Source organism: Spinacia oleracea, chromosome 3, assembly GCF_020520425.1.
Source record: "Spinacia oleracea cultivar Varoflay chromosome 3, BTI_SOV_V1, whole genome shotgun sequence".
Taxonomy (NCBI): domain Eukaryota; kingdom Viridiplantae; phylum Streptophyta; class Magnoliopsida; order Caryophyllales; family Amaranthaceae; genus Spinacia; species Spinacia oleracea.
Window position 1 is genome coordinate 152,657,000 of NC_079489.1, and position 26,900 is coordinate 152,683,899.

Sequence of the window (26,900 nt, forward strand, 5' to 3'; positions counted from 1 at the left end):
GTGCACCATGGTGCACCTTCTAAATTGCGCATTTGTAACGCCAAATTTATCCGTCAGGCGAAACAATGAAACATCATGAACAATAAGGCCTTGTTTTTCTGGACTTTTATTGGGAACTGAACTGAACTGAATAAACAATAAACAAGAAACAAGAAACAAGAAAAAAAAAAAAAAAAAAAAGACGACACAAGGAGATGGTGACGTGGAAAACCCAGGAATAGGGAAAAAATCACGGGTAGCAATGAGGCTACCAATCCACTAATATCCCTAATAATCTAAGTAAAAAGAAAGTACTTTGTGATAATAATAACGATACAATGATTGCTTCATAATGGCTAAAACTGAATAATAATGTTATTTTGCTTGAATGCTTGAGTGAACTTGCCTCTAGCTTTGCCTTGCTTCATCTTAAAAAGGAATGATAAGACTCTTTAAAACATTCCTCTAAAAAAAAGAGATTGTTTAAAATATGGTGAAATCTTTTCAATAAAAAAAATAAGGAAAAAGGGAAAAAAATATTAAGGACTCACCAAGACTTGACACGTGTCATTCTTGGTGTGCCTTTTAATGTATAGTAACTAGTGTGTGGCCCGGGCGATGACTCGGTTGCTACATTGAATAACTAAAGTTTTAGATTTTTCTTGAGCTCAATATTTGACCAAAATACTTGTATTCTCTAGAATGAAAAATATCCGTTAAGTTCGTCAACTACACAGGCACGCTAAGTCATTTATCATGGCAAGTAAGTTTTCAATCATATCATCTTACAATTTGTATAATTTGTTTTCTCGTGGAACTAAGTGCGTCAAATTAATAAACACCAAATTAGATATATATGCAGCTATGTAAGACAATCCTATAGTTGATTCTTATGAAACTTATGACATCAGGTTTCTTCATGTTTGTCATAATACTTTAATTTTTTTTCCTTTTCAAAATAGTCCATAGAAATTAAAAAGCACATAAAAATTTATTTGTTATAGATTTCATGTGAACATTTATTTATAAATTAATGTGAAGAGATAAACCACAATTGGTGGTTGGTTAAGATGGTAATGAGAATTATCATCCAAACTGGAGGTCTGGTGTTCGAACCTCATTGTATTGATTTTTGGTTATCCATTACATAATACATGGTGAATGGATGATGTGGGTGAGGAGAGAACTACGTGACACATATACATTTTCCACAACGCCTTTTAATATATTAGTATAGATATAGTAATAGTAATAGATCCTTGTTAACCACAAATGTAAATAAAGACAATATAATAGGATTAATTCTAAATGCAACATATATTCAACTAAACTACGCTAATTTGTATACAAAGATCTCTAATGGCTCTTAAATTAAGATATGCAAATTACAAGCACATCACTAAGAATGAGCCTGATCGGCGCACACGTAGGCTGTGCGAATCCAGTACGAAATTTTTCCGATACAACAGACACAAGAGGCATGATGATGTGTGTGGCTCGTGCATGGACATCATTTCAAAAACTTGGTACAAGACCGACACGATATCAAGACCCACACGTTTGTGCGTTTATTTTTAACTAAATCCAAAATATCTTAAAATTAGTAAGAGGGCTAGCAGCATGATACAACCTGGCCCGACATGACACGTGGGATGGATCATGCATGAATCTCATTTATCGAATAGATGTATGAGTCAGAGATGACACGACTTTTCTATGTCCCATTCCAAACACATCACCCTGGGACATGAATAGGGCAGTTCTGGGGCTTGTGGGCCTATATGGCCCGAAATCACTTTTCCTTGTCCCATTCTAGACACATCACATTGGGACACGAGTAGTGGCACATGGGGCTCGTATATGTGGTGGAAGTATGTTTTTCGTATATGTGGTGGAAGTATGTTTTTATTTAACTTAATCTAAGACCAAGACCGTATGTGTAAACCAACAGAGCACAATCTCTTTGATCTCATCTTTTTAGATGTTAGATACACAAGAGATCCAATTATCTTAGACATCGATCTCTTTCCTTCAAATATTTTTCCTAGAGCAATCACCCGAGTTTTAAAGAGTCCGATTATATTAGAATAAAGACGTATTTACATCCTAACAATTTGTACCAAATTCTGTATGGATAAAACATTTTCATGAGATAGCCGTATTTAGCAAAGATGAAAAAGATACAGAGTATAAACTTCACTCAATTTTACGTAATTAATAAACTTTACTCAATTTGATTATGATGCACAAAGCTAAATATAAATCAAATTTATTTATGGGCAAATTTGTTAAAAATGACTTTTTATAACCCAAATTTTGCGAGAAATGACCTTATATAATTTTTTTTTGTGAAATAACACCTTAATGTAATTTTTTTTGCGAGAAAGGACCTTATATAATTTTTTTTTTTGTGAAATCACACGTTAATGTTTTTTTTTTTGTGAAAGACAACCAAAAGTAAATTTCCGGCATTGACTGAGCTTTTCCGGCCATTGACTTGCACGTGAGAAGCACGTGTGGCATTATTTTGCTTATCGCACCCAATTTTCCTCCAAAATTCTAAGCTTTAAAACCTAAAGTTGAAAAAAAAAACGAAATAAAATCAAGTTTGAAAGAGTCGGGAAAATCATTGTCTTTAGCTAACGTAAGCCACACGTGCTGCTCACGTGCAAGTTAATGGCCGGAAAAGCTCAGTCAATGCCAGAAACTTTCCTTATGTCATTTCTCGCAAAAAAAATTACTTTAAGGTGTGTTTTCACAAAAAAAATTATATAAGGTCATTTCTTACAAAATTTGAATTATAAAAAGTTCTTTTTGGCAAATTTACCTTAATTATGTCCTCTTTTCAATATTTATGGATTGTGTGATGTGTCCATCATTGTAGCCCCTAAAACTGAAAAACAAATAGGGCCAAGAGGTTGTTTGGTTGAAAAACCGTCTAACTTACTTTGTGGGTTTTATTTTTTATTTTTTATTTTTTTTTATTATTATTTTTGCTTCCTCTTTTGAGAAAAAAAAAAGAAAAAAAGAAAAGGAAGATGATGGGAGTAATATCTGGAATGGCAGGCGCAGCAAAGCAGTTCGTACAACCTCTTTCTGCTAATTATCGATGTCAAAAATACCCCTCACCATCATCATATCCAACTCTACCCACATCACTCTCCTCCTCTCTCTGGTCGCGATGTCTAACCAGGCCGAGTTCACTCACATCCAGACTCACTCCCATGGCTGCTTCTTCAACAGTTTCTGATGTACAGTTGTTAGATAACGTCGGTGATGTTCTGGGCGATGTCACCATTTTCAAGGCTACTGGTGAACCTGTTATGTTCAAAGATCTTTGGGATCAGAATGAGGTCATCTCTTTCTTCAATTTCCTATTTTTTTTAAAGCTTCGGTTTAACATTTTCATTTGAGGTTTATAGTTCTGATATCTGGAAAAATTTAATTCCAAACCATTTCTTTTACAGATTTAATTATGATTTTGGATTGTGATGGATTGGTATCTGAAAAATTGGGAATTCGACTGTTGCTATTAGTGTTACTTTGAATGCGAGCGAAATTAGAGATGGAGAGATTAAGAAAAATAAATTTAGATGAAAATAATGATTGGTAATATAAACCAACGCAATACGGAGTATATGATCATTTGATGGAAAAAACGCACAAAACCTTAAATTTAAATTATTATGATGGATGATAAAGTTACACAACTCCGTGGAGTATTCTTTTATGCGGGAGGGAGATTATGTTATTTGTGTGTAACAAAATCACTTAGAAGGATATGGGATTTTGTGGGACCTTGTAGGATCGAAGGTTCTTGGGATTTTTTTTGTGTTTTTTGTGTGAATGATCCACAACTGCAATACAAATTACAAGCTGGGGCGGGGACTCGAATCTGAGAATCTATTATGCACATGCGCTCAGTCTTAACCACTAGGTCAATGGTAGGCTCTTGTGATACTGGAGGATGGTCTTAACCACTAGGCCAATGGTAGGTTTGATAGGTTCTTGGGATATTGGAGGATAGTCTTAACCACTATTACCTGATTCGCTAGTAAGAGACTGGGTACGGGATCGCAATTCGCTACTTACGTTTCTAAGTTAGACCAAAATTGTACAATTTTCATTTTATAATTCGCCTTTTCGGTTCGCGGTTTGTGGGGTGATTAGAGAATTAGGTAACACTGGTCTTAACCACTAGGCCAATGGTAGGTTCTTGCCTTCTTGGGATATTGGAGGATCATACGAGTGGATTAAGCCTAAAGTTTGCCCTACTCCTCATCCTTATAGATGATGTATGAAGGTGAACATAGGCCGGCAAAATGATAAAGTTAAGCAGACAGACTTCCAGAAATATTGAGATGCCACGGTGTTCCAAAATGATTTACTGCTATATGCAAAGATATTTGTAGATATTTGCCAGAGTTTGAACATGAGTTAAGTCTTAAGAGTGGAGCGTAGACATTGATATCATGATATGCACCATAACGACATAGGAAATGTGCTCAAGGAATGTCGGCCAGAAACCTTACAATTATTATTAATATTATGTATCAGTTGTACTTTTTCACTTCAAGTTGGATTTTTCCTGTAGTTTGGTGTTCTTTCTAAGTTACTCAATTCATTTTATTGAGTGGTATAGCAAATTTAGTTGATCATTTGACATGCTGGTTTGATTAATTCTTGCGTGAGGCAGTTGTATGATAATGAATAAGACACGGGATGGGGGGAGTTCTAAAATTCAGGATTCCTTTTAAGATATCATTGAAATTCAGTATGTTTTTTTTTGGAAAAAAAGGACAGATACTTAAATTTAAAGTCAAAGGAACAACAAAGTTTCATGGAAATACAAATACAACAGTTCATTCTTTACGTTACAGTTGTAACATTCAAGCAACTACAAAGCTCTATCCCATATTGTTCCGCACAGCATGGATGGGGTTCTGGCCTGATGACTGTCTCATTGAACTCCATTGTTTGTTCCCGTGCATTCCTTGCTACAAGATCTGCCACTTTGTTTGTCTTTCTACCCTCGAACCGAAGCCGAATCTCTAAGAAGTGTTGCCTCAGTTCCCTGCAGTCATAATAATGTTAGCCAAATCAATTACCGGGAGTAATTCTTGATTTTACAAATTGATAGCTTCCGTGCAATCAGATGTGAGCTAGATTTGCGTCTCTCCTCTATCTTTTGCTTCCAGTAAGCCTAGTCTAATGGCATAGACTTCAGCTGCCAGTGGTGATGGTGTGATTCTTTTCTGCTCAGCTCCCCATAACCACTTCCCCTCATGATCTCTCGCAACCACCCCATGGTCCAAGAAACATTATCCCATGAGGCATCGACGTTGATCTTGATTTTCCCGTGTGAAGGGGCATGCCATAGTTGGTGTACAGCCAAACCAGTAGTTGGGGTGTTTTTTGTAGCCTGAGGTTGACTAGTGAGCCACTCCCATGCCCCAAATTTAGCCAACTTCAAACACCCATCCACCTTTATGAAATTCATATACCGCCCCATGATTCATATACCGCCTCATGCCCCAGATTTATGAAATTCAGTATGTTAATAAATCAGAAATAAGAGAGGAAAAATATAGCCTTTAATGTTCTCTCTAAATGCTTATTGCTACACGTAAAAAAGTAAGTGATTTTTATGGAGGTTAGACGAATGATGTGGCGGTATATGAATCACATTATGATATGATTTTTATAGGGTTGCTTTTCCAAGTAGCTTAAAAACATGTGGTTTTCATACTTTCATGTCGAAGCAAACTTTCTGCCTGCAATTCATAGTTATTGCAGACCAATAAGGGTGCAAAAGGATTGTTTATGAACTGACAAACAAAAAACTGATGCATATGTGTTTTGACCAGGGAGTGGCAGTTGTTGCACTGCTGAGGCATTTTGGATGTGTCTGCTGGTAAAATTGTGCCTCAATCTAATACATTACAGGGCTTATGTTTTGTGGCATACTGATGTGGGATTTCCCCTGTTTTATGAAGCTGGGAGTTTGCATCAGATTTGAAAGCAGCGAAGGCGAGATTTGATGCTGCTGGTGTTAAACTCATTGCTGTTGGTGTTGGAGGTGCTGACAAAGCCCGCATGCTTGGAGAACGGGTACCTCTCTAGCTCTCTTTGCTTGATCTTTCTGTTTAGTTAAGAACTAAGCTGAAGACTCAAATTTTGTACTAGAATATGAGTGAACTACTTCATGCTGTATTGTGGTTGGGTGGCTTTAGATTTCTTTTGTGTGTGAGTTGAATTTGTTCTTAAACTTAATTGAAAAATCCTTAGTAAGAGCCAAAATTTGAATGCTTTGGCTCTTTATTTACCACATGACCATGTATAGGAAACATCACATGTTATCTTCAGAAAGAATCAAGAACAAAATAATGTTGTTTCTTCATTACAAAGAAGATAACTGAAACTTGAATGATGAAAATAAGAAGCGAATAAGTACATTGGATCAAAACAAAAAGGAACGTTGCCAGAGGAAAGGGGAGCTAAGTGTCAGCCTACTACATGCACTGCGTTAGCTGACATGGACGGAGTACTAACAACTTTCTAATTAACTTTCTTATTCGTATGTGCTTGTTATATAAGCTGTATAATTTCTTTGCGTAGACTTGACTGTTTGGTTATGTCCATTTCCGATGGAGCCAAAGATTCATTTGTTATTTTGGTTGTGGGATGTAATGGACTAAATCAAAATGGCTCATAAAACCTCTTCGCTTCCTTTCCATGAAGTAGAAGATGGTCTTCCCGTTGTCGTCACGTTATCGCTTTTGGGTCAATTGGAAACAACTTCTCTGCAATTGCAGGGGCAAGGTTGGCGTACACCCGACCCCCCCTTATCCCGCTTCTTGCGGGAGCCTCTTTGAGGCAATGGGGTAATGATAATGAAAGACTTGACTGGTTGGTTGTGACTTGTGAGCTGACTGGCCATGAAATATGCTGAGCTGGATAGCCTTAGGCTTTCTGTTGATTAGCTGCTGGTCTTGAGCCTGCTGCATCATATAAACCAACAGCATATGGTCTGGCGTAGTCACGCTTATCCAACTGTGTAAATTTGTTTTAAGGCTTTAATGTCTTGAAGTTACACCGAACATAAAAGTTACCAACTAATGACTGCAACGATTTCTACTTATATTTTTGGAAAATAGAGAGACCAACTGATTGCAAAACAATTTATTTGTTCATGTAGCAATTCATTGGAAGCCATTTTGAGCACGAACAACTGCCTAGGCTTTAGCTATTGGCCAATTAGGACAGACTTTGATGAAGTGAGGTTGTTTGGTGAAGACTTAATAAATCACAGTTCCGGTTGTGTATAGAACTTACTTTCTGGGTGATCATGACATTTCCCCAAGACTCGTATATTAATGTCCATGGCAATGTTAAGTTCTTTGCTGTGATTTCCACTGGATTATTTAGGAACAGATTTTATATTTCGATTTTAGTCTTCCAAATACCACAAACTATTGAATAGTCAGTGTTGTCACTAATAGAGTGTCGTTCCTTGTCGGATAATAGCCATATTCCGTGCACTTCATGCTGATTTCATATGAGCAATTCCCTGGAGTCATGACTCCGTAGTTCATCATATGATTTCTCCCTACGCAATACGCATAAATATGAGTATGTAACTAGTCTAATAGTATTTTGTCTTATATTACTGAACGAATTATAGGATTTTTTATGTGTTCTTGTGAAGATTATTTCCACTTGTCATAAGGTATGCCGAAATACTATGCGAATCACTTTGATTGGTTAACATAAGCCAAAGTCATGTGGAGTTTATGAGGTGTAGATAGGGGATTTGGTTAATGGTTACTGCCTAAGGAGGATCAGTCAAAGTTAAATTAAGCATCAAAACTGTAGTTATCCCTTTCAATTATCATGGACCTAAGCACCTAATGCTTATTGTATTACCTTCTCATTTCTCGCTTTTTTTACAGCCATCCTACTAAATCAACCTGTCATTTGAACTTTTCAGTATACCTTGCTGCCTTGGAAATCGTCTTTTCACCAGTTTTTAGATTGACCAAGGGGGTAAGAACACTTTAATCTAGACTGTCCCAGATCCTCCCTAGATGCGAGTTTGCATAGAGGCTTAAAATCCTTAATGAGACGATGTGCAAGCGATATTCTGCTTTTGTTCTAGTTAAGAGCAACTCCAGTGGTTAAAAAATAAAAACATGTGAGCAGGTAGCCAACCATTGGTACATCAATAACATAAGCAGCTACGGAAATCTCGTAGCTATTTTGAGCATGTAGCTGAAAATAGGAATAAATTGTTTAAATTAAATATTAAAGGGAGATACAATGAATTGTAACCAACCAATGTGAAAATTTGTAGCTAGAAATTTGATGTGGCAAACTTAGCTACACCACCTTGTAGCTTACCGTTGGAGTTGCTCTAAGAGAGTTTCCTTTAACTCACACTCTCTGTTATTTGGCTTGTTTCTCGTTAACTTCCCTATCTTTCAGTCTTGGTTGTTGTGATCCAATGTTTTCATTTCATTTAGACTCATACGCTATCCTGTTTCGTATCCAGTTACCATTTCCTATGGAGTGCCTTTATGCTGATCCTGAACGCAAGGTAAATTCTTCCTCTTCACAAATAGCTGTTATTTGCGGAATTATATTAGTAGCTTTTTGATACAGATATTCGTTGAATTTCTTGTTATTACAGGCATATGATGTATTGGGGTTATACTATGGTTTTGGCCGGACATTCTTCAATCCTGCCAGTGTAATCTTTCAACCATGTTTTCGAAAATATTATTTCTCACTGTGCTAAAATGTATGTCATCTGATGATTTGTTCAAATCCTTGGTTTTTAATCTGGCAGACAAAGGTTTTCTCTAGATTTGATTCCCTCAAAAAGGCTATGGAGAACTATACAATTCAAGCTACACCTGATGACAGGAGTGGTGTTTTACAACAGGTAGATTCTGATTTTTTGAATTTTAAGTTTACCCAAAACTAAGGGCTCGTTCGGTATCGTTTTTTGTTTCCAGTTTTTTGTTTTTACAAAACTAAAAACCAAAATATGAAAACCACAAAAAGTAGTTTCCAGTTTTTTGTTGTCAGTTTTCAAAATTAACATGATTACAATAGGTATGACTATTTTTTAGTTATAACTAGTATAAAACCCGTGCGATGCACGGTTTACAAATTTTAACTTTAAGTGTGAAGTTAAATTAGTTTAGAAAAAAAAAAAGTGGATTTTTCATTCTCATTTACACCCGTCACCCATAATTTCATGTTATGTATAAAAATCAATTAACATCCTATACTATCTCATTTTTTATCGTGTTACCCGTACCCATTTGGTTACATGCCTCGTTAGTCTTTATTAGAGATGGACAGGAGTCGGGTCTAACCTAGCCCATCCTGACACAACCCATAGTGGGTTACGTGGGTCGGACCCACTTACGACCAATGAAATAATGTGTCGTGGGTCGAGTTTTTTCAACACAACCCATTTCGACCGACCCTATCGAACTCGACACAGCCCACCACGGCACACCCGACCCATCCAACCCAACGCACCCAATACACGAACTCAATCCACCGAACCATTTCTAATTTTAACTATTTTGTATGTTTAAAATGCTAAAAAAATCTAATTTTATTGTTTAAATATACATTAACCACATTTATGTGAGTATGTGAATAACATATATTAATTCATTTAAATTCATATAAAATTTGTAGCTTTTTAACGCTTAAAAAATCGTCTAAACCCACCTAACCGATCAGTTCCTAAAACTCTTCTAAACCCACCAAACCTACCTAATACACCTGGCCCATCGGAGTCACATTTGACCTAAACATGTCGTAACCCACCAATCCCATCGGACCCACTCGACACGCACAACCCACCACAACCCATGTAACCCGCGATCCATCATATACTTTGTCCATTTTTTCCGACACAACCCACGACTCAACCCACCCTGATTTAACTACGGAGGTTTGTGTGTTAATTATCCCCGCCCCATGACCCACCAAACTCACTCATGAGCCATCCAACACGCCACGTTGGCCATCTCTAGTTATTATCCCACTACAAATGCATCTTATCCGAAATTTCTTTTACCTTACATAGTAACTTTAAAATTTAAATATGAATCTACATAAAATGTGCAGTATATCTACTCACTTTTGAGAACGTTGAACTTATTTTATTAACAAAATATTTTATTAACTATAAAAATTATGAAATATTCGGAACACATGATTATAACTTATATTACATATGTGTTTTCTTCACCCTTGAAAAAAAAATTATATGTTCAGATATTATGTCTTTTTTTTTATTGTGTTACCCGTATCATTTTGTTGCCCACCTCATTTTGTTACTTGCTCTATTTCAAGTTTACTCTTTTGAAATCAGTTATGATCAAATCCAATAAGTCTCATTAGGTCTATTAGATTTAATCAAGTCCAAATCCAATAAGTTTAGCTAAATTTAAATTCATTTTAAATAAGGTGAAAAGAATGCACCCTACCTCCATTTTTCTTTATTCCATTTGTTTTTTATGTGATCAAAATAAAATTTTAAAAATTAGTTGTACTTTGTGGATTGTATTTATGAAGAAAGAAACTACATTGGCTAAAACTCAAAAGCAAACCCACCGCGTCACCATGGAGATATTATTTTATCTGTATAAATGTTCATCACTTTTCAAACCACTACTTATCCACGTTTAAACAGGGCGGAGATAGATGAATGTCCATTAAATCTTTTCCACCAATTTTTTTATTTTAATTATTCCATTTGTTTTTTATGTGATCAAAATAAAATTTAAAAAATTGGTTGTACTTTGTGGTTTGTATTTATAAAGAAAGAAACTACATTGGCTAAAACTCAAAACCAAACCCACCACGTCACCATGGAGAATATTATTTTATCTGTATAAAATTATAAATGTTCATCACTTTTCAAGCCACTACTTATTCGCGTTTAAACAGGCCGGAGATAGATGAATGTCCATTAAATATGTTCCACCAATTTTTTTATTTTAATTATGATTTAACATATTTATATGGAGATATTGTAGATAATAATGTCATGCAATTGAGAATAATATTTCTCATAAAGTCATAATATCTTAGATATTAGTTACTTTATTTGGATATAATGTTCGTATTTTATTGATATGTTTCCGTTATATACTTCGTAAAAGGTTAATAATAAAAATTAAAACAACAATTAACAAATTATTACTAACAACTTATTGTTATAATGTCAAATCGGTTGTTGATTATTCCACGATTTTGGTCAATATGAATAACATATTAGCGCTCAAAAGAACGAAGAGTAGTATATGCTAAAATGCTTTTATTCCCTGATAGACAAAAATTATTTTCATTCCTTATATTATATAGGGAAGGAAAACTAATTTTAATTTATCGCAAACTTGCATTAAAATTTAATCGTTTTTCTATAGTAGTACATTTTATCAAATATAAAAATAATTTGAGTTCAACATTCATATCTTGTGTACTCTTACATAAATTATTCCCTCTAGGAAATTACTATGCAATACAGAGTACATATGATTAGTAACAATAACATGATGCTTGTTTATAATTCTTATTTTAAAAATATGTATAGATATTCAGTTCCATTCTATAAAGTCGTGAGAATGTACAATAAAATTGTATAATGGGTTAAATAAGTACGTATATATGTTACTACGTAGTAATGTTGTCAATGATATTATTGTGTATAAAGATATTGCATAAAATTGTATTCCATAATAAAATATTCATGATATATTATTTAAGAAAAATATACATAATAAGATACAATTTTATTAGGTAGTACTCCATATAATTAAGATATTAGGTGTCAATTTCCTACGTACGTATAACATTGATTTTTTAAAAATTACTTTTCCATATTGATGAGTCATTGTTACCATGAAATATAATGCATTCAATCTAGTATGACAATAATTTATCTATTAATTAATTTATGTGTAATATGATTTTCTGTATTATAAAATGAGCAAATAAAAGAGAAAGGTATTCTTGTCAGCATCATGTAGTCAGATTTTTAGTTTGAGAAAAATAACATACTTATTTATTTATAGATAATTATATGAACTTTAAGAATGAGATCTTGATAATTTACATTTATATGTAAATTTTTAAGATATTCAATATCAAAAGAATATTTACGATTTATAACAACCAACAATATATTTCAGATGAACAATATATAACAACCAACGATTTAAGAATTGTTTCTTTAAATTGTAGAGAATAATTTTATAAACCGTACTTTGAAAACATACTTCGTAATATGATATTGAACTATAAGCTAAAACATATTTCGTAATATGATACGAACTGAAATATATTATTCCCGTATAATTGATTTGTTTGCCGGAAATTTTTTTTAGAATGTATATTATTAACAGAATCTTTAGGATTTGTAATCAAAATAAATAATACACTTCCTTAAATAAAATATTCTAATTCCCTCAAAAAAAAATTAATTATTTTTTTATTATTAAAAAGAGAGGCAAATCAATGAGTGACACTTGTCATCACCACATTGATTTCCTCTCTTTTAGTATATTATATAGATTCAATCTAAATTATATGACTTATAAAACCAAAAACTGGAAACTGAGAGTGGTACCGAACATGCCCTAAGGTGTTGAGTGTTGACAAAACAAAAACATGGGGAAGTTAGAATTCTTAGGAATTGTTAAGTTAAGGAGTTGTTTGGTTGACAAAATTTTGATGACATGGGAATTTTAACTTCCCACAAAATCGGGGAGGGGACTAGGTAAGCAGAGATTCCCATGGGAAGTTTACTTCCCACATTATTAACCAAACAACTTTCGAAAGTTCACATGAATTTAATTAAGGAACTCATGTCCTATGAATTTGCATTCCATGGAAATTTTACTTCCTATGTGAACCAAACAACTTTAATTCCCATGGGAAGTTACTTCCCACATTATTAACCAAACAACTTTCGGAAGTTCACATGAATTTAATTAAGGAATTCATTTGCTATTAATTTGCGTTTCATGGGAAATTCTACTTCCTATGTGAACCAAATGATACCTAAAGAGCTGATCATAGGCCGCGCCATATTCGGTGCTGAAACATCGACCAAATCTTAGGAATTTTGGCCGGGGCATACTTGATCAACTTTAGGGGTTGTTTGGTTGACAACTAAAAATGAGGGTATTCATGGAAATTTATAGATTGAGTAGTTGTTAGGTTGACATAAAAAGTGAAAATGAAGGAAGTTGGAATTCATGGGAAATTGGAATTCCTATAAAATATAGGAAGTAAATTACCTAGTCGGCTAGTCCCCTTGGTCAATCAAAATTCATGGAAGTTTCGTCCCATGTTATCAACCAAACAATTTAAGGAAGTTCCCCTGAATTTAACGAAGGAAGTCATTTCCCTTGAATTAATTCCCATGTCAACCAAACAAGCCCTTAAAATCTATAAGTTGACCCCTTGCGTTTTTCTTACCAGGGAGGAATGCTTGTCTTCAAAGGGAAGCAACTATTGTATGCTCGTAAGGATGAAGGGACAGGAGACCATGCCCCATTAGACGACATTTTCAACGTTTGCTGCAATGTTAATCCAGTTGCATAAAACTTCAGCATGTTGTACTCTATGCAATCGGATGACAGGCTCAACACGTTCTAATTTCTGGCGCCATTCAAACTTCAGCATGTTGTATTCTATGCAATCGGTATAGTGAAATTGCCTCTGTTTCAATAAGCAGAGAATGTTATCGCAGTATAAGAACGTCGTTGTATAATAGATTGTCAATATATTTGAACTGTGAACTCATAGTTATAGGTACAGATGAATTCATTCTGTGTATATGTTCAAAGCATGAGGCTAAGCAAATAAGTTTGATAAAATAGAAGTTTCCCAAGAACTTGCTGCTGCAGCCTGCATGGTTTCTGGGTGTTTTTGAGCATGTTTGAATCACCTTGAATAATAGGGAGCATGTAATATCTACCACAACAAAGTTTCACTTCAAAAAGGATGCGAGTCATGTTAACATGTTACTCCGTACGATGCTAGTTAGAGCAAAATATTTTTGGTTTGCACACCCTGTTGACCGGAGCTTAGCTCCGACTATATTCGGATTCCATCCGTGTCGCACATCTTGATTTGGTGGGTGAGTCGAGACCTCTCTTAAGAGACATTAAGTTGCTTACCACTTGAGCCAACTCTATGTTGGTAGTGTTAGAGCAGAATGTTGATCATTGATAAAAAAAAAATCACAAATTCTCATTTACGTTGGGTGTACGATAAATATGGTACACCGAAGTTAAAGTTAACGTAAAATGCTTAAAAGTTACCCTTATATACGTAAAAGCTATCTATTTTTTACTGATAAAATTCTTCATTTTAATAAAAAAAAATATTTTTTTCAAAATCACTACTAATGCATAAAATTTATCATTTAGCGCTTTAAAATGTTTATCTATCAATTTCTTTTTTAATAATATAAAAGTTAGAGAAAATTGGATAAAAGTTAGAGAAAACTGAAATAAAGTTATATTGGTGTACAATAAATTTATTGTATACCTTATGTACGCAACACCTCTTGTAAAAAAGTTGGTTAAAATTTGTAAGCTTCCAATTAAACTATTTTGGTCAGGCCAGTTAACTTTTTAGTTTCATCAATTTCTACTCACCAAAAAAAAAAATCATTTCTAGTCTAACGAATCGAAATTTGTCAAAAAAAATATATTACAAGAATGTGTCATACAAGAAAAAGAAATAACACCAAGTTAAAAACTGAAATGTGGGCTGCTAGATGTTCATTGAGCCCATATATATTATTTTAGATTCTTGGGCTTAGGCCCAATATTTTGAAATTGTTGGTAAAGCTTAACCCATGCAGCTATGTCCCAATATTGTACGATCTGTCGATCCCCATAGAAAAGTTTTAACTTACAAGTTTACGATAGATTAGTCGATATGTTGAGCTGTTATTAGGGTACAGGTGTTGTATATTTTTTATTTTTTTTGGTTCTACTACGAGGAGTTCCCACCGCCTTCGGCGAGTGGATTAATCTCCCGCGGGAGTTCGCATTGGTATCTCGAATGGCAGCATCCCTCCCAGTTGAGATTTTTTCCATTTCCAAGGCTCGAACCCGATACCTTGGTTAAGGAGCAAGAGACCCTTAACCACTCATGTCAACCTCAATTGGTTACACGTGTTGTATATGGGTATGTGTTTAAGTGTTCTACTTCGTTATTTGAGTGTCCTTTAGCTGGGTAGTCAACATAACTTTATTTCTTAAATCGTACCTAAAGAAAGAAAAATAAATACTAGTAGTAATCTACAATGAACGTTAAGAGTTCAATCTCGTTCAAACACCAATGTATTTGTAGAATACATTCTATGAAAGATTAGGTTATCACTATGGTATATATCTCCTAATAAGAGTAACAATTGCGATTTATTTCTATTTTTTTACAATGAAGTACATTTTACTCGAGTTGAGCACAATTGTTGTATCGGTACAATTTACACTATCTATGTACGGAGTATTATGATTAAGCAATTACGATTTCTATATCATAGTCAAATTATAATTTCGAAGAGAAAATAAACATAATTTTTAGGTAATATGTTGAGATAGCTGGATAGCTGGACAGAGACTTTTAAAATTATAATTAAGGCTCATTTCTTGTGGTAATTGTGTGTGCAAAAGAAAAAGAGGAAGCACGAAGAGTGTATTTCCTCCGTTTTCTATTAGTTGCATCATTTGTCTAATTTTAGACTGGTATGAATATATGGAAGACATCTAATTTTAGTTGCATCAATTGGAGTTGCTCTTGTTGAAAGCAACCCAACCAACCAACCAACCAACCAACCACATTGGCAGATGTGGTATCAATTTCTAATTTATCACTTCCTATATATTTTTCTTAAGAAAAACTACTCAATATTAGAATTTTCCCTTGATTGCAATTATGCTCTTTAAGGAAACAGAACATGCATGGTCCTTGGAGTATGCATGGGTGTTTCTGTGATCCACGTCGGATAGCTCAATTATTACTTCTTCTAAATGATCCACATTGATATTACAAATTAAGGGAGGAACTCTATGTTAAAAGTGGCTCGTGTTGAAAAATATACACAAATGACTCTTATTATTGGTGTTCATCGATCCAAACCCGGATCGGATTGAAGACCGAAATTTTGATAATTCAAAACGTGAATACCGGATCATTATGCTTGGACCGAATCCGGACCGGACAGAAGAAATCGGTCCGAAATCCGGACCGGTTTGGACCGGTTGTAAACCTATTTCTATATATTTTTTATTTTTTATAAAAATTATGGTAAAAAAAAAAACTATTTGTTTGAGGCCTTTCTTGGAAGCTAAAATAAAAATATATCACAATATAGTAATATTTACAACATATTAAAGGAGAGAATTAAATTTCTAAATAGGTTATATTATACTTTATTAAGGAAAAATCGGTCAGGTCCAAAACCCGATTTTGGAACAGACCGGACCATACCGGAAATAGATATTTCTCGACCCGAACACCGGACCGATTGCCTTTGGTCCAATCCGGTCCGGTCCATTTTTCGGTCCGGGCCAATTTTTGCACACCCCTAACTCTTATAGTTATTCATTTAATTGGTAATGGTTAAGGTGGTATTGGTCCACCAATAGACTATTAAGAAGTACCAATATAAGTCATTTGTGTTATTAATACTGACATATCTCTCGTTAATACTTAAAAAAAAGTTATATTGGTTAACTAATTTAGTAATTTAGTAATTTAGTCATAAGTTACTTGACTAAACCCTGAAACGGGGAGGGGGAAATCAAAAAACTTGTTGGCAATAATTCATTTTAGTGATAAGTCTACCAGTCAATGTTTTGAGGGACCTTGGACCCCTTTAAATTGGATTCCTAATATAATATCTGTAAAATTATTAAGAGTATACTATGGAGTATATGACCGATTATCTTTTGTTCCTTATAAGGATGCATTGTTAGAAGATGGGCCATATCAATATTCAATATATCACGAGACTTAATTACGGTTGTTACAATCTTATAATCCGTACTAAGAGTGTGTAGATAGCACTAGAGCCTAGAGAATTGGCTTATTGATCAACCTTATGTGAGTTCGTTCAAGTATCAAGTGTAATACTGTAAATTCACACTATTATATACATCAAAATATTACATATAAGAACTTGTTAGATTGGTCTCGTTATGTATTTTCAGAATATCAAATGTTTTATAATTTGTTCACATAAGAAATTGAATATATTAGTAGTTAAATATTGCATTGGAGTTCGTGCAAATAGTAACTGTAAAGATCTTTTTGAAACGGATGTAATATATATTACTCCGTATGTGGTTGGTGTTATAAGAGTCGAGTGTACTATGGAGAACGTAGTAGAATATTGTAATTCAAGTCGAATAATATGAATACATTCGGTGCTCCTTATCAAAACATGAATTTAGATGCGTTGGAGAGGTATTCACTCAATCACTCGAATAGTGCTTAGATTCTCTACTACTCCCTCTACAAAATCATATGTTCACGTTGATCAACAATCAGGTCTTATTCTTCTGACCTCTATTTTACTAGACTGAACTGAACTGAATAAAACTGAATAGAATTCAAAATAACATGGCCGTGTTAGTAACATTGTGTATGAATTAGTGAAATTGATCTCCAATGATTCTAAATGATAATGGTATAATTTGTGATGATTGTTAGATTAGATTGACGTAGAACACAAGAACAATAAACATATAGTAAAAGATAAAAGATATTGATTTGTTGATACATTTACTCAATCTATGAAGAAGAGGCAAAAAGTCAATCTTTGATTAATTTGGTAACGAAAACATTTACTTGATGTTGTTTGGGATATTAATTTTACTATTTTGGGAAGTTGCGGGGATCACCCCTACATGCCATGCTAGAGTTAAGAATTGAAGGCAAAAGCAGTTTCTTAATTGATGATAACAAAATCTAACAAGCATATACTAGTACGTACTCACTATATGCTACTACTAGGCTCTACTATCACCTAGTCTGATGATTCGATGATCCCATTTATTGTTTTAGTCTTTTTCAAAACATTTACAAGTCACGTACAAATGTACAATGAGATGTGCCAAAACCAATTTAAAGTCGATGCACAACTCTGTACGTGTTAGGAATAAGCAAAAGATCATGCATAATACCCGAAATCTGTTAGGAACATGTGGTTCTGGAACCGTAACCTGTTGTTCGGGTTACGGTTTCGATTCCAGGTAATAAAATTGAGAACCTATGAATTGCGAAGGGATTCATTTCGATTGTCAATTTTTTGGAATAGATAGGGTACCTGTAAACGCAGATTCTCACATTGAGTGCTCGAAACATGGAATTGAAACCAATTAAATGTGTTATAAAACAATCAAAAGTAACCCATATGATAGTTATAATTTTTTTTTAACAATGACAACATTTTTTAAAAACAAAATCCATAGAACGTCATGGTACTCTGAATCAAAACCTGTTGCAACAGGTTTCGGTTCTCATCCTCAACAATCTTTTACAACATGTTCTGGCAAGTTCTTATTTTCAGGAACCCTTTACAATAAGTTTCGGTTTCGGCTCACATTTTCAGGAAGTTGTTGCAAGACTTGCAACAGGTTTCAATTCTCGTTTTCAGGAACTAGTTGCACCAAGTTCCGTTTATGACTCCTAGTATTTTGAAAAGGTCCCGGTTATACGAATTTCTTCCTCCGCCGGGGCGGAATACTCACACCGATTTCCTTACAAACTCGTCCTGGAATACTTGCACCGTTTCTAGAAGTGATATATTTTTTTCTAATTTTATATTGTTTCTCTTATTTACTTAGGATACCACTTGAATTCCTAACATCTAAAAACAACATTAAAAAAAATCACCCCTTATCCTCCATGGCTCCACCACCCTCAAAAAATTGACACATTTCCGACTAACTATATTAATAAAATATTCCCTCCGTCCCGGAATACTTAACCTATTTTCCTTATCGGGCCGCCCCTTAATACTTGACTTGTTTCTAGAAATGGAAATATTCTAACAATATTATATTATTTCTCACTCCACCCCTATTAACCCACATACCCCCTACTCCATACAAAAAATAATTAAAAATTCAACCCTTACTCTCCCCCAACCCCACCTCTTAACCCACCTCCCACTAACTACATTAAAATAATACTCCACTATCAACTACTACCTACTTCCTCCGTCTTTTAATACTCGCAAGGTTTGGAGTTTTACCACTATTCATAATTTCATATAATCTACTTTAACTATTCTTAGTGCTTTTTATATAAGATAAAACATAGTCATATGAGATCTTGTTAGATTCGTCTCAATGTGTATTTTCAAAATATCAACTTTTTATAATTTATGCATAAAGAGAATTTAAGATATAAATGATCAAAGTTGTGCATTGGCATGCGTGAAACTAACGAACGTTGCGAGTATTAAAAGACGGAGGAAGTATTAAATTAAATAAGTCAATTCAAATCCCTTAAACTCTGTGCCGGTCAAACCGGGTCGAGTATTCCGGGACGGAGAGAATACTCAATATCAACCAATATCTAATTAAACAATAAGTCAATCAAATTATCTTAAATTATGTGCCGTTCAAACCGATACTAGTATTTTTAGACTAAATAGCCGGTAAGCTATTCGAAAAAAAAAACTAAAATAGGCCTTCAATTGTGGTTCGAAGAAAACAAAATAAAGACAAAGTAGGAGTAGACTACAGTACGTACGCATTGTTGCAGTGTTGCTAGGGTTGAAAAAGCAGCAGAGCTGATGTTTATAAATGAAAATATAATGAAAGAATCTAAAAGGAGTGAATATGACATGACCCGCGTTTTGCCTTGAAGGCTCAGACGATGACGTTTCATAAAAATAGTTAAAGCTGCGTTTGGTTGCATGCTTTCTAAATTTTGTGTAATTTTTTTTTTACCCCCTCCAACTTCTAACTTGGAATTGATTGGATTATTACTCGGTCTCCAAATATAATAATACTCACACCCTCCGTCCCTTATTGTTCGTCTCATATTTCAATGAGTGAAATTGAGAAAAGAAAAAATTGATGCGCCGAACGCATTTGATGTCTGAGTCGTGATAGGATAATCTTTTGAATACAGACTAAAATGGTAAATGGGTCAAACAAATAGGGCGAAGAGAGTAATATTTCCTCTGTCTTAAATTATTTGTCACAGTTTAACTGGACATGTATGCTACTGCACAACTTTGACCACCAATATCTTTAACTACATATTAGAAAATTTTATAAAATGTTAGTATTTTTAATATACATATTAAGTTGAAGCCAACAATGTTGAGGAAGTATTTTCAGATATATATGATATATGTGTTATATCAGAGTAAAAGACAAATAGCTAAAAGACAAAATAGGGAAAGAATGAAGTACTCCCTCCGTATTTAGTTAAGGGATACACTTGCCTTTTCCGGCCGTATTTATTTAAGAGATACACTTGCCATTTTTAGTAACTTATCAACCCCACCATTTAATTAAATAATATATCTAATATACCCTATCACCCACCATCTTATTAAACAAATAATTTCATAATCCCACCCCACCCTCCACCCACCAAAATAACTTGGTCCCCACATGTTTAATTATTAAAATATCTATCCAACCCACTTGCTTTATTATTTTATTTTATTCAATTATTCTTCTTAATACCCGTACCCGGCCAAGTTGTATCTCTTAAAAAAATACGGAGGGAGTACATTCATGTTAAAAAAAAAAAAGTACCATTCTGTAAAAAAAAAGGTACCTTTTTTGTTTTTAAAAGTATCATTCAATTATTTTTTGTCCTTTTTCGATATTGTCTTTTGTTATAATATGTATTTGCAAACACATATCTAATATCCAAAAATACAGAAACTAGGAATAAAATATGGTTAAATTATTTTTATAGTGTAAAAAATCAAACTGGTGAAAATGATTTGGAACATATGGAGTAATAATACATGCCAATATGCCATGCATAGGCGCATAGTACTCCCCTCCTTCCTCTTGTCTGCCTTCTCAAGTCGCCTTCACTCTCTATTTTTGTTTGTCTTTTGACTCCTTTTTTCAATATCTTCTTCTAGATTTTGTCTTGGATCTTCTGCTCATTCTACCTCCTTCTATCCATCATATCCTAATCTGCTAATTCCCCAAACATCAAACTTACTCTCTTTCTTCTCTTCATTATTGCCCTTTTTATTTTTCTCTATCTATAATTGTTTATGCATACGTTGCGGGTGTGACATTTTATACTCCATAAATATTGAAAATTTACACTATTAAATACTTTCTCTGTTCTTATTTACATGACACAACTGAGGTTTTGACACTATTCACACAAGCTCTTTTGACTTCATTTGGTGATTTATACATAACAAAAAAACATAATCGTGTGGGGTATTATTAGACTCGTCTCAATAAATACTTTTTAAATATCAACTTTTTATAATTTTTTTTTATCCATAAAGGAAAATATTAATGTTTAAAATCGTACATTGACAAACGTGCCTGAATAATTGTGTCATATAAAAAAGAATAGAGGAAGTAAGAAGTATATCAACAAAGAGTTGACTAAAGTGATAAGCAATTTGAAACCGCTTAATGGAGGTTTCGGGTACGAGTCTCACCCTATGTAAAAACTCTTGTTAGAAGACTCATCTACCATAAGCCAGGTATGCAACGCGGGTGAGATCTGAATGTATTCGAAGTTAAGCTCCGGCAAATTGAATGTGTTATACGAAGTACTCCCTCCGTCCCTTAATACTCGCACCGGTTTGACCGGTGCGGAGTTTAAGACATTTGGATTGACTTATTAATTTAATGGGTGTTAGTTGATAGTGGGGTATTTTTTTAATATAGTTAGTGGAAAATGGCTAAGAGGTGGAGAGTGGTGAGTGGGGGTGTGAATTTGTAAATGATTTTTTGTAGGGAATAGGGGTGTAGGTGGGGTTGGTAAGTAAGTGTGAGAAATAATATAATATTGGTATAAATTTCCATTTATAGAAGCACTGCAAGTATTAAGGGACGACCCGAAAAGAAAAGCGGTGCGAGTATTAAGGGACGGAAGGGTATGTAAAAAGTAAATGAACCTCAAATACTCATCACAATAATATATAGTTGGTGTGTATATTTACAAACATTATTGGCAATAAGGAGGTAGTATAGATATTTTACAAAGGGACATCGAAAAAATAAAAATTAATCTCGTGTATCCCCTTATAGAACAAAGATGATAGAATTCCGAAAATGTTCTCATGATAACCAACTAATTAGCTACATACTCTTTACTTTTAGCCTCAATCACTATTGTAGGGTGCAAGTATGTAACTAACTCTTGTTTACATAAGCCATGATGAAATTTAATTTTATTATTAGCTTAAAGTAAAATATAAATAAATATTCATTTAATTTTATTGTTAGCTTAAAGTAAAATATAATTATGTTTTTGTGGTGTTAGCACTCGGTTCACCCTTAGGGTTAATCCGAATTCAGGGTGATTTCTGGTTGGATAGGTTTCAGTCCCCTCTCAATGACTGTTACGGGGGATCAGACATGGAGCCATTCCTACCAAGTTCATCACCAATCACCACTAAACTAACAGATAATTGGTAAAATAAAATATAAATAAATGTATGAGTTGAAAAAGATGCGGAATAAATAAACTTTAGCCAATTAATTAGAGAGAGCATCATTAATTCTCTGTAAACGAAATTTTGTTCATAGAATCATTACTCCTTCCCTACTTTTCACTTATCCGATCCACATCGATTATCTTATCTACTCTGTACTATACTTATCGTTGATTATCACTCAATGTTTTGTTCATCCCTATACGGCTACACGCCTACACCGAACTTTGTATTACCTCTGTTTTGAAATACACGTTATTTCTCATTTCGTCACTATTCATCAATTAACTTTGATAAAAAAAAAAATCATTATTACTCCCAGCGTTCTAGATTACTTGCACAGTTTCTATAAATGGTAAACTTTTATTAATATTATATTAACTATCCCTTCACATGTCATTTTGTGGTCTCATGCACCCTCCCCCCTACCCCCTTATCTCCTTTAAAAAGTTAACGCATATCGCTATCTATATTAAACAATACTTCCCCCGTTCCACAATATATGCATCATTTCTCTTTTGCGCACTATTCATCAATCAACTTTGACAACATTTCTTTCACTGTTGTGTAAGAAAAGACATAGTCAAGTGAGATCTTGTTAAATTCTTATTAATGCAAGGATTTCAAATATCAACTTTTTATAATTTTTACTTATACGCATTTAGATATATTAATGTTCAAATAAGCATGTTGGCATACGTGCAATGAGAAATAATGCATCTATTGTGGAACGGAGGAAGTACCTCACTATCAACTAGGAGTACCATCTAATTAAATAATAAGTCAATTATGTTGTATTAATCTCTGTGCCGGTCAAACCGGTTCAAGTAGTCCAGGACGGAGGGAGTATGTAAGAAAAAAACATGGTCAAGTAAAATCTTGTTAAACTCATATCAATAGGAGAATTTCAAATATCATTTTTTTAATATAAATTTTACTTATACGCATTTAGATTAGAGATATTAATGTTCAAATAAGCGTGTTGGAATACGTGCAAAAGAAATATTGCGTGTATTGTGGAACAGAGGTATCATTTAAGAGCTTGCCTATCTCATACGGAGTAATCCACACAGAGTACATAATACTTCATCAATTTAGAAATAGCTACATCGTTTTGAATTTGTGCATTATTCCTATGTTAACTTTGACTCTCTTTTTACACGTACGTAAAACTAAATTTTATCATATCAAAAAATTGTTGGATTAGTCTCAATGTCTATTTTCAAAATAAATATATGCTTCGTATATTTTTACTAAGATAATTAAAGATATTTATTGTCAAAATTATGCATTAGAAAACGTAAAAGTTAAAGTGAAGCTAACTATTTCTAAATATGTACTCCCTCCGTCTCTTTTTGTTTTTTACGTTTGGTATTTTGCACGCGTTTTAACGACTAATTAATGTGCATTGAGATTCTTCTAAGTTTTTCATGTAAACGAGAAAAATTACGTTTATTTATAATGTTTTCACTCTTATCAAAATTCTGATATGGGGAAAATGAGAAAAAGTTAATGTCTTTATGGAAAAGTGTGAGGGATTAAATGACTAAATTGATTTAATTGGTTAATATAATAATTGGGTATAAATTTTGATAGAATATTAAATCATCTGTGTGATAATATAAAAGGAAAGGTAAAGAACATTTTGAAATACTAAAGAAGGAAAACGTAAAAAAAACAAAAAGAGACAGAGGGAGTACAAAGTACTCCCTCCATTCCTTTTTGTTGTTCCCATTTCCTTTTTTGGCGTTTCTTTTTGTTGTTCCCCTACTGAATCTTTACTATTTTTGGCCATAGTTTTTTTACCAATTTACCCTAAGATTCCCCACTATTTACCAAAAATACCCTAAGATTCTACCCTTTCCCACCCACTTTTACCCCACCCACCTTATTTAATTAATTAACCTAACACCACCCCCCCCCCTCCCTTTATAACCCGTCCCTATCTCATATCCCTCTCTCACCTCTCATTCTGATTTCTCTCTCTCACTTCTTCGGATCTCTCTCTCTCTCTCTCTTATTTAACTCTCTCTCTCTCTCTTAAAATCCCTCCCCTGTTCTTGAGAAAACCCTAGGTTTTCCGCCTCTCATATGAGTTTTCCTCTCCAAATCTCACAAATCTGAAACGTTTTCGCCGAAAAACTTGCATACAATTACTCGGATTCATTTTCCGATCAGATCCCCTCTATTTTTGTCCCCTTTTTGGTCCCTAATCGTCGCTGATCTCTGTTTTTCTGGTACTTTATGGGTTCTTCTTTGTCTAGAACTCGAGGTGATTCTGGGGTAGGAACTTCTGGTCAAAGAATCCCCGATTCCAACTGTGATTGGGGATCCAAGTGCAACTGTCCCAATAACGAGCATTCCTACTCCGCCGAATATAAAAACAATCTGTATTTGGCCCAAAAAGAAAATACGAGTACTCGAAACTATTTGGAAGAATGGTTTCGGAAGAGGGAAGTGGAGCCAGGAGAGGAGGTTGAGTCAAAATATGACGATCGGAAACCCACTCCCTCAGATCTGCGTTTTTTCGGTGAAGGAGATTCCGATGAGGTATTACTTTTGATTTTTTGCGATTTATTTAGGGTTATTGATGTCGGTTTTATTAAAATGGTTTGATGATTGTTTGCATGTCTAAAAAAGTGGGATTTGATAAATGTTGGATTTATTTGGAGTATTGTTCATTAAACTCGGATTATTTTTTGGATAAGTTGGTCTGATTTCCCATTGCATGTGTTAAAAATGCAGATCTGGTATTATTTCGAAATTTTTGGGAATTTTTTGGAGATCTGTTGGATTCATTCGGGCTTTTTATGTTATTCTTTGCTCTGTTTTCTCATTGCATGTTGTTAAAATTGAGTTCTGATTGTATTTTGTGCTCTGTTTTTTCATTGCATGTTGTTAAAATTGAGTTCTGATTTTATTTGGAGCTATTTGGAAATTATTTGAAGAAAATCGGAATATTCATGTGTTTTGTTGATCTGTTTTCCCATTGCATGTGGTTAAAAATGGGATCTGGATGTATTTGGGATATTATTTCACATTTTTTGGGTAAAAATGGGATCTGGATGTATTCGGAAAATTAGTTGGATTTTAATGGAATTATTGTGTGATTTGCTCTCATTTATCTCATTGCATGTGGTAACCATGGTGATCTGAAATTATTTGGCACTTTATTTTGAGTTGTTTGATTAAATCTGATTTTAATTCATGGTCCCCTGTTATTTTATGATGGCACTAATCATGTTGTTTGTCCCCTATTGATTGCAAGGAACCAAGTGGGTCTGATTCATTTGATCTGGTGTATGTTGGAGAGTGTGAAAATGAGAATGCTGATGCTGTTGGGTCTCCAGGACAACTTTCATCTGGTTATCCCTCCTCAAAGAAAGGATAAAAGGGAAAAAAATCGGCTTCAGCGTCTGATGATGCTTAGATAAGTCTGTCTCCTTTCTCCCTTTTTTCATTTTATTGAATGCTGGCTAGCTGTGGAGTCATAAGGTGGATGCCAACAACTGTGATCTGTTGTTGGCCAGGGGTGTTGTTGTTTGGATGATGATGTTGTGATTAGTTGTATGGATGTTGATGTTAGATAATGATGTTATGATATTGATATTGATAATGATGATTGGATGATGGTGTTTCCATATGGTTATGAAATTTTGTGGAATGTTGTCTGTGTGATGAACATGATTTGATGGCTTAATGTCCCCTGTTTTATGGTATGTTTTGTGTATGATAAATATGATGCTTTGGTGAGTATGAGATTTGATCAGTATAACTATGTTTTGGATTAGTAAAGGCATGAAATGAATATAATTTGGGGATAGGGTTTGAGTTATTTCAGTCCTCTCAGTGTGGCCTGGTGTTGAATGCTTAATGTCCAAGCATGTCCCTTTAGGATACAATAATGTCCCTTTATTTATTGTGATCGATGATGAGTCTTTTTTTTGCTGAGGAACAAGTCCAACTAACCACAAATGCTCGTGCTGCCATTAGTATCAGTAATGATATTTCTCGGGCGCTAAGTGTTTGTGGTTTGGAGTTGTTTTAATGATGCTTGGGGACATTCTGAGATCAATATTAGGAGGTTTGTGATCTTCAATGATGTGATTGTTGATATTCTGAGATCTTTGTTTTGATAATTGTCCTTTAACTTCTTTTGTCGAACGGAGTGAATGTCATTTCACACAATGGAATGTGA

At 34.0% G+C, this 26,900-nt stretch overlaps 1 protein-coding gene across 1 annotated transcript; it reads left to right on the forward strand.

The window, feature by feature from the left end:
- Positions 1-2,975: 2,975 nt before the first annotated feature.
- LOC110800529 (thioredoxin-like protein AAED1, chloroplastic) lies at positions 2,976-13,951 on the forward strand. Its single transcript, XM_022005842.2, has 7 exons — positions 2,976-3,332; positions 5,847-5,893; positions 5,976-6,090; positions 8,531-8,575; positions 8,669-8,728; positions 8,828-8,923; positions 13,495-13,951. The coding sequence occupies exons 1-7, from the start codon at positions 3,018-3,020 to the stop codon at positions 13,615-13,617; spliced, it is 801 nt and encodes a 266-aa protein (XP_021861534.1). The 5' UTR covers positions 2,976-3,017; the 3' UTR covers positions 13,618-13,951.
- The last annotated feature ends 12,949 nt before the right edge of the window (positions 13,952-26,900 follow it).

Bases quoted from the DNA above. Each gene is read 5' to 3' on its own strand.
- LOC110800529 (XM_022005842.2), top strand. From the start codon at position 3,018: ATGATGGGAGTAATATCTGGAATGGCAGGCGCAGCAAAGCAGTTCGTA. The intron at 3,333-5,846 runs GTCATCTCTTTC...TGTTTTGACCAG, and splicing joins ATCTTTGGGATCAGAATGAG to GGAGTGGCAGTTGTTGCACT. The intron at 8,576-8,668 runs GTAAATTCTTCC...TTGTTATTACAG, and splicing joins ATGCTGATCCTGAACGCAAG to GCATATGATGTATTGGGGTT.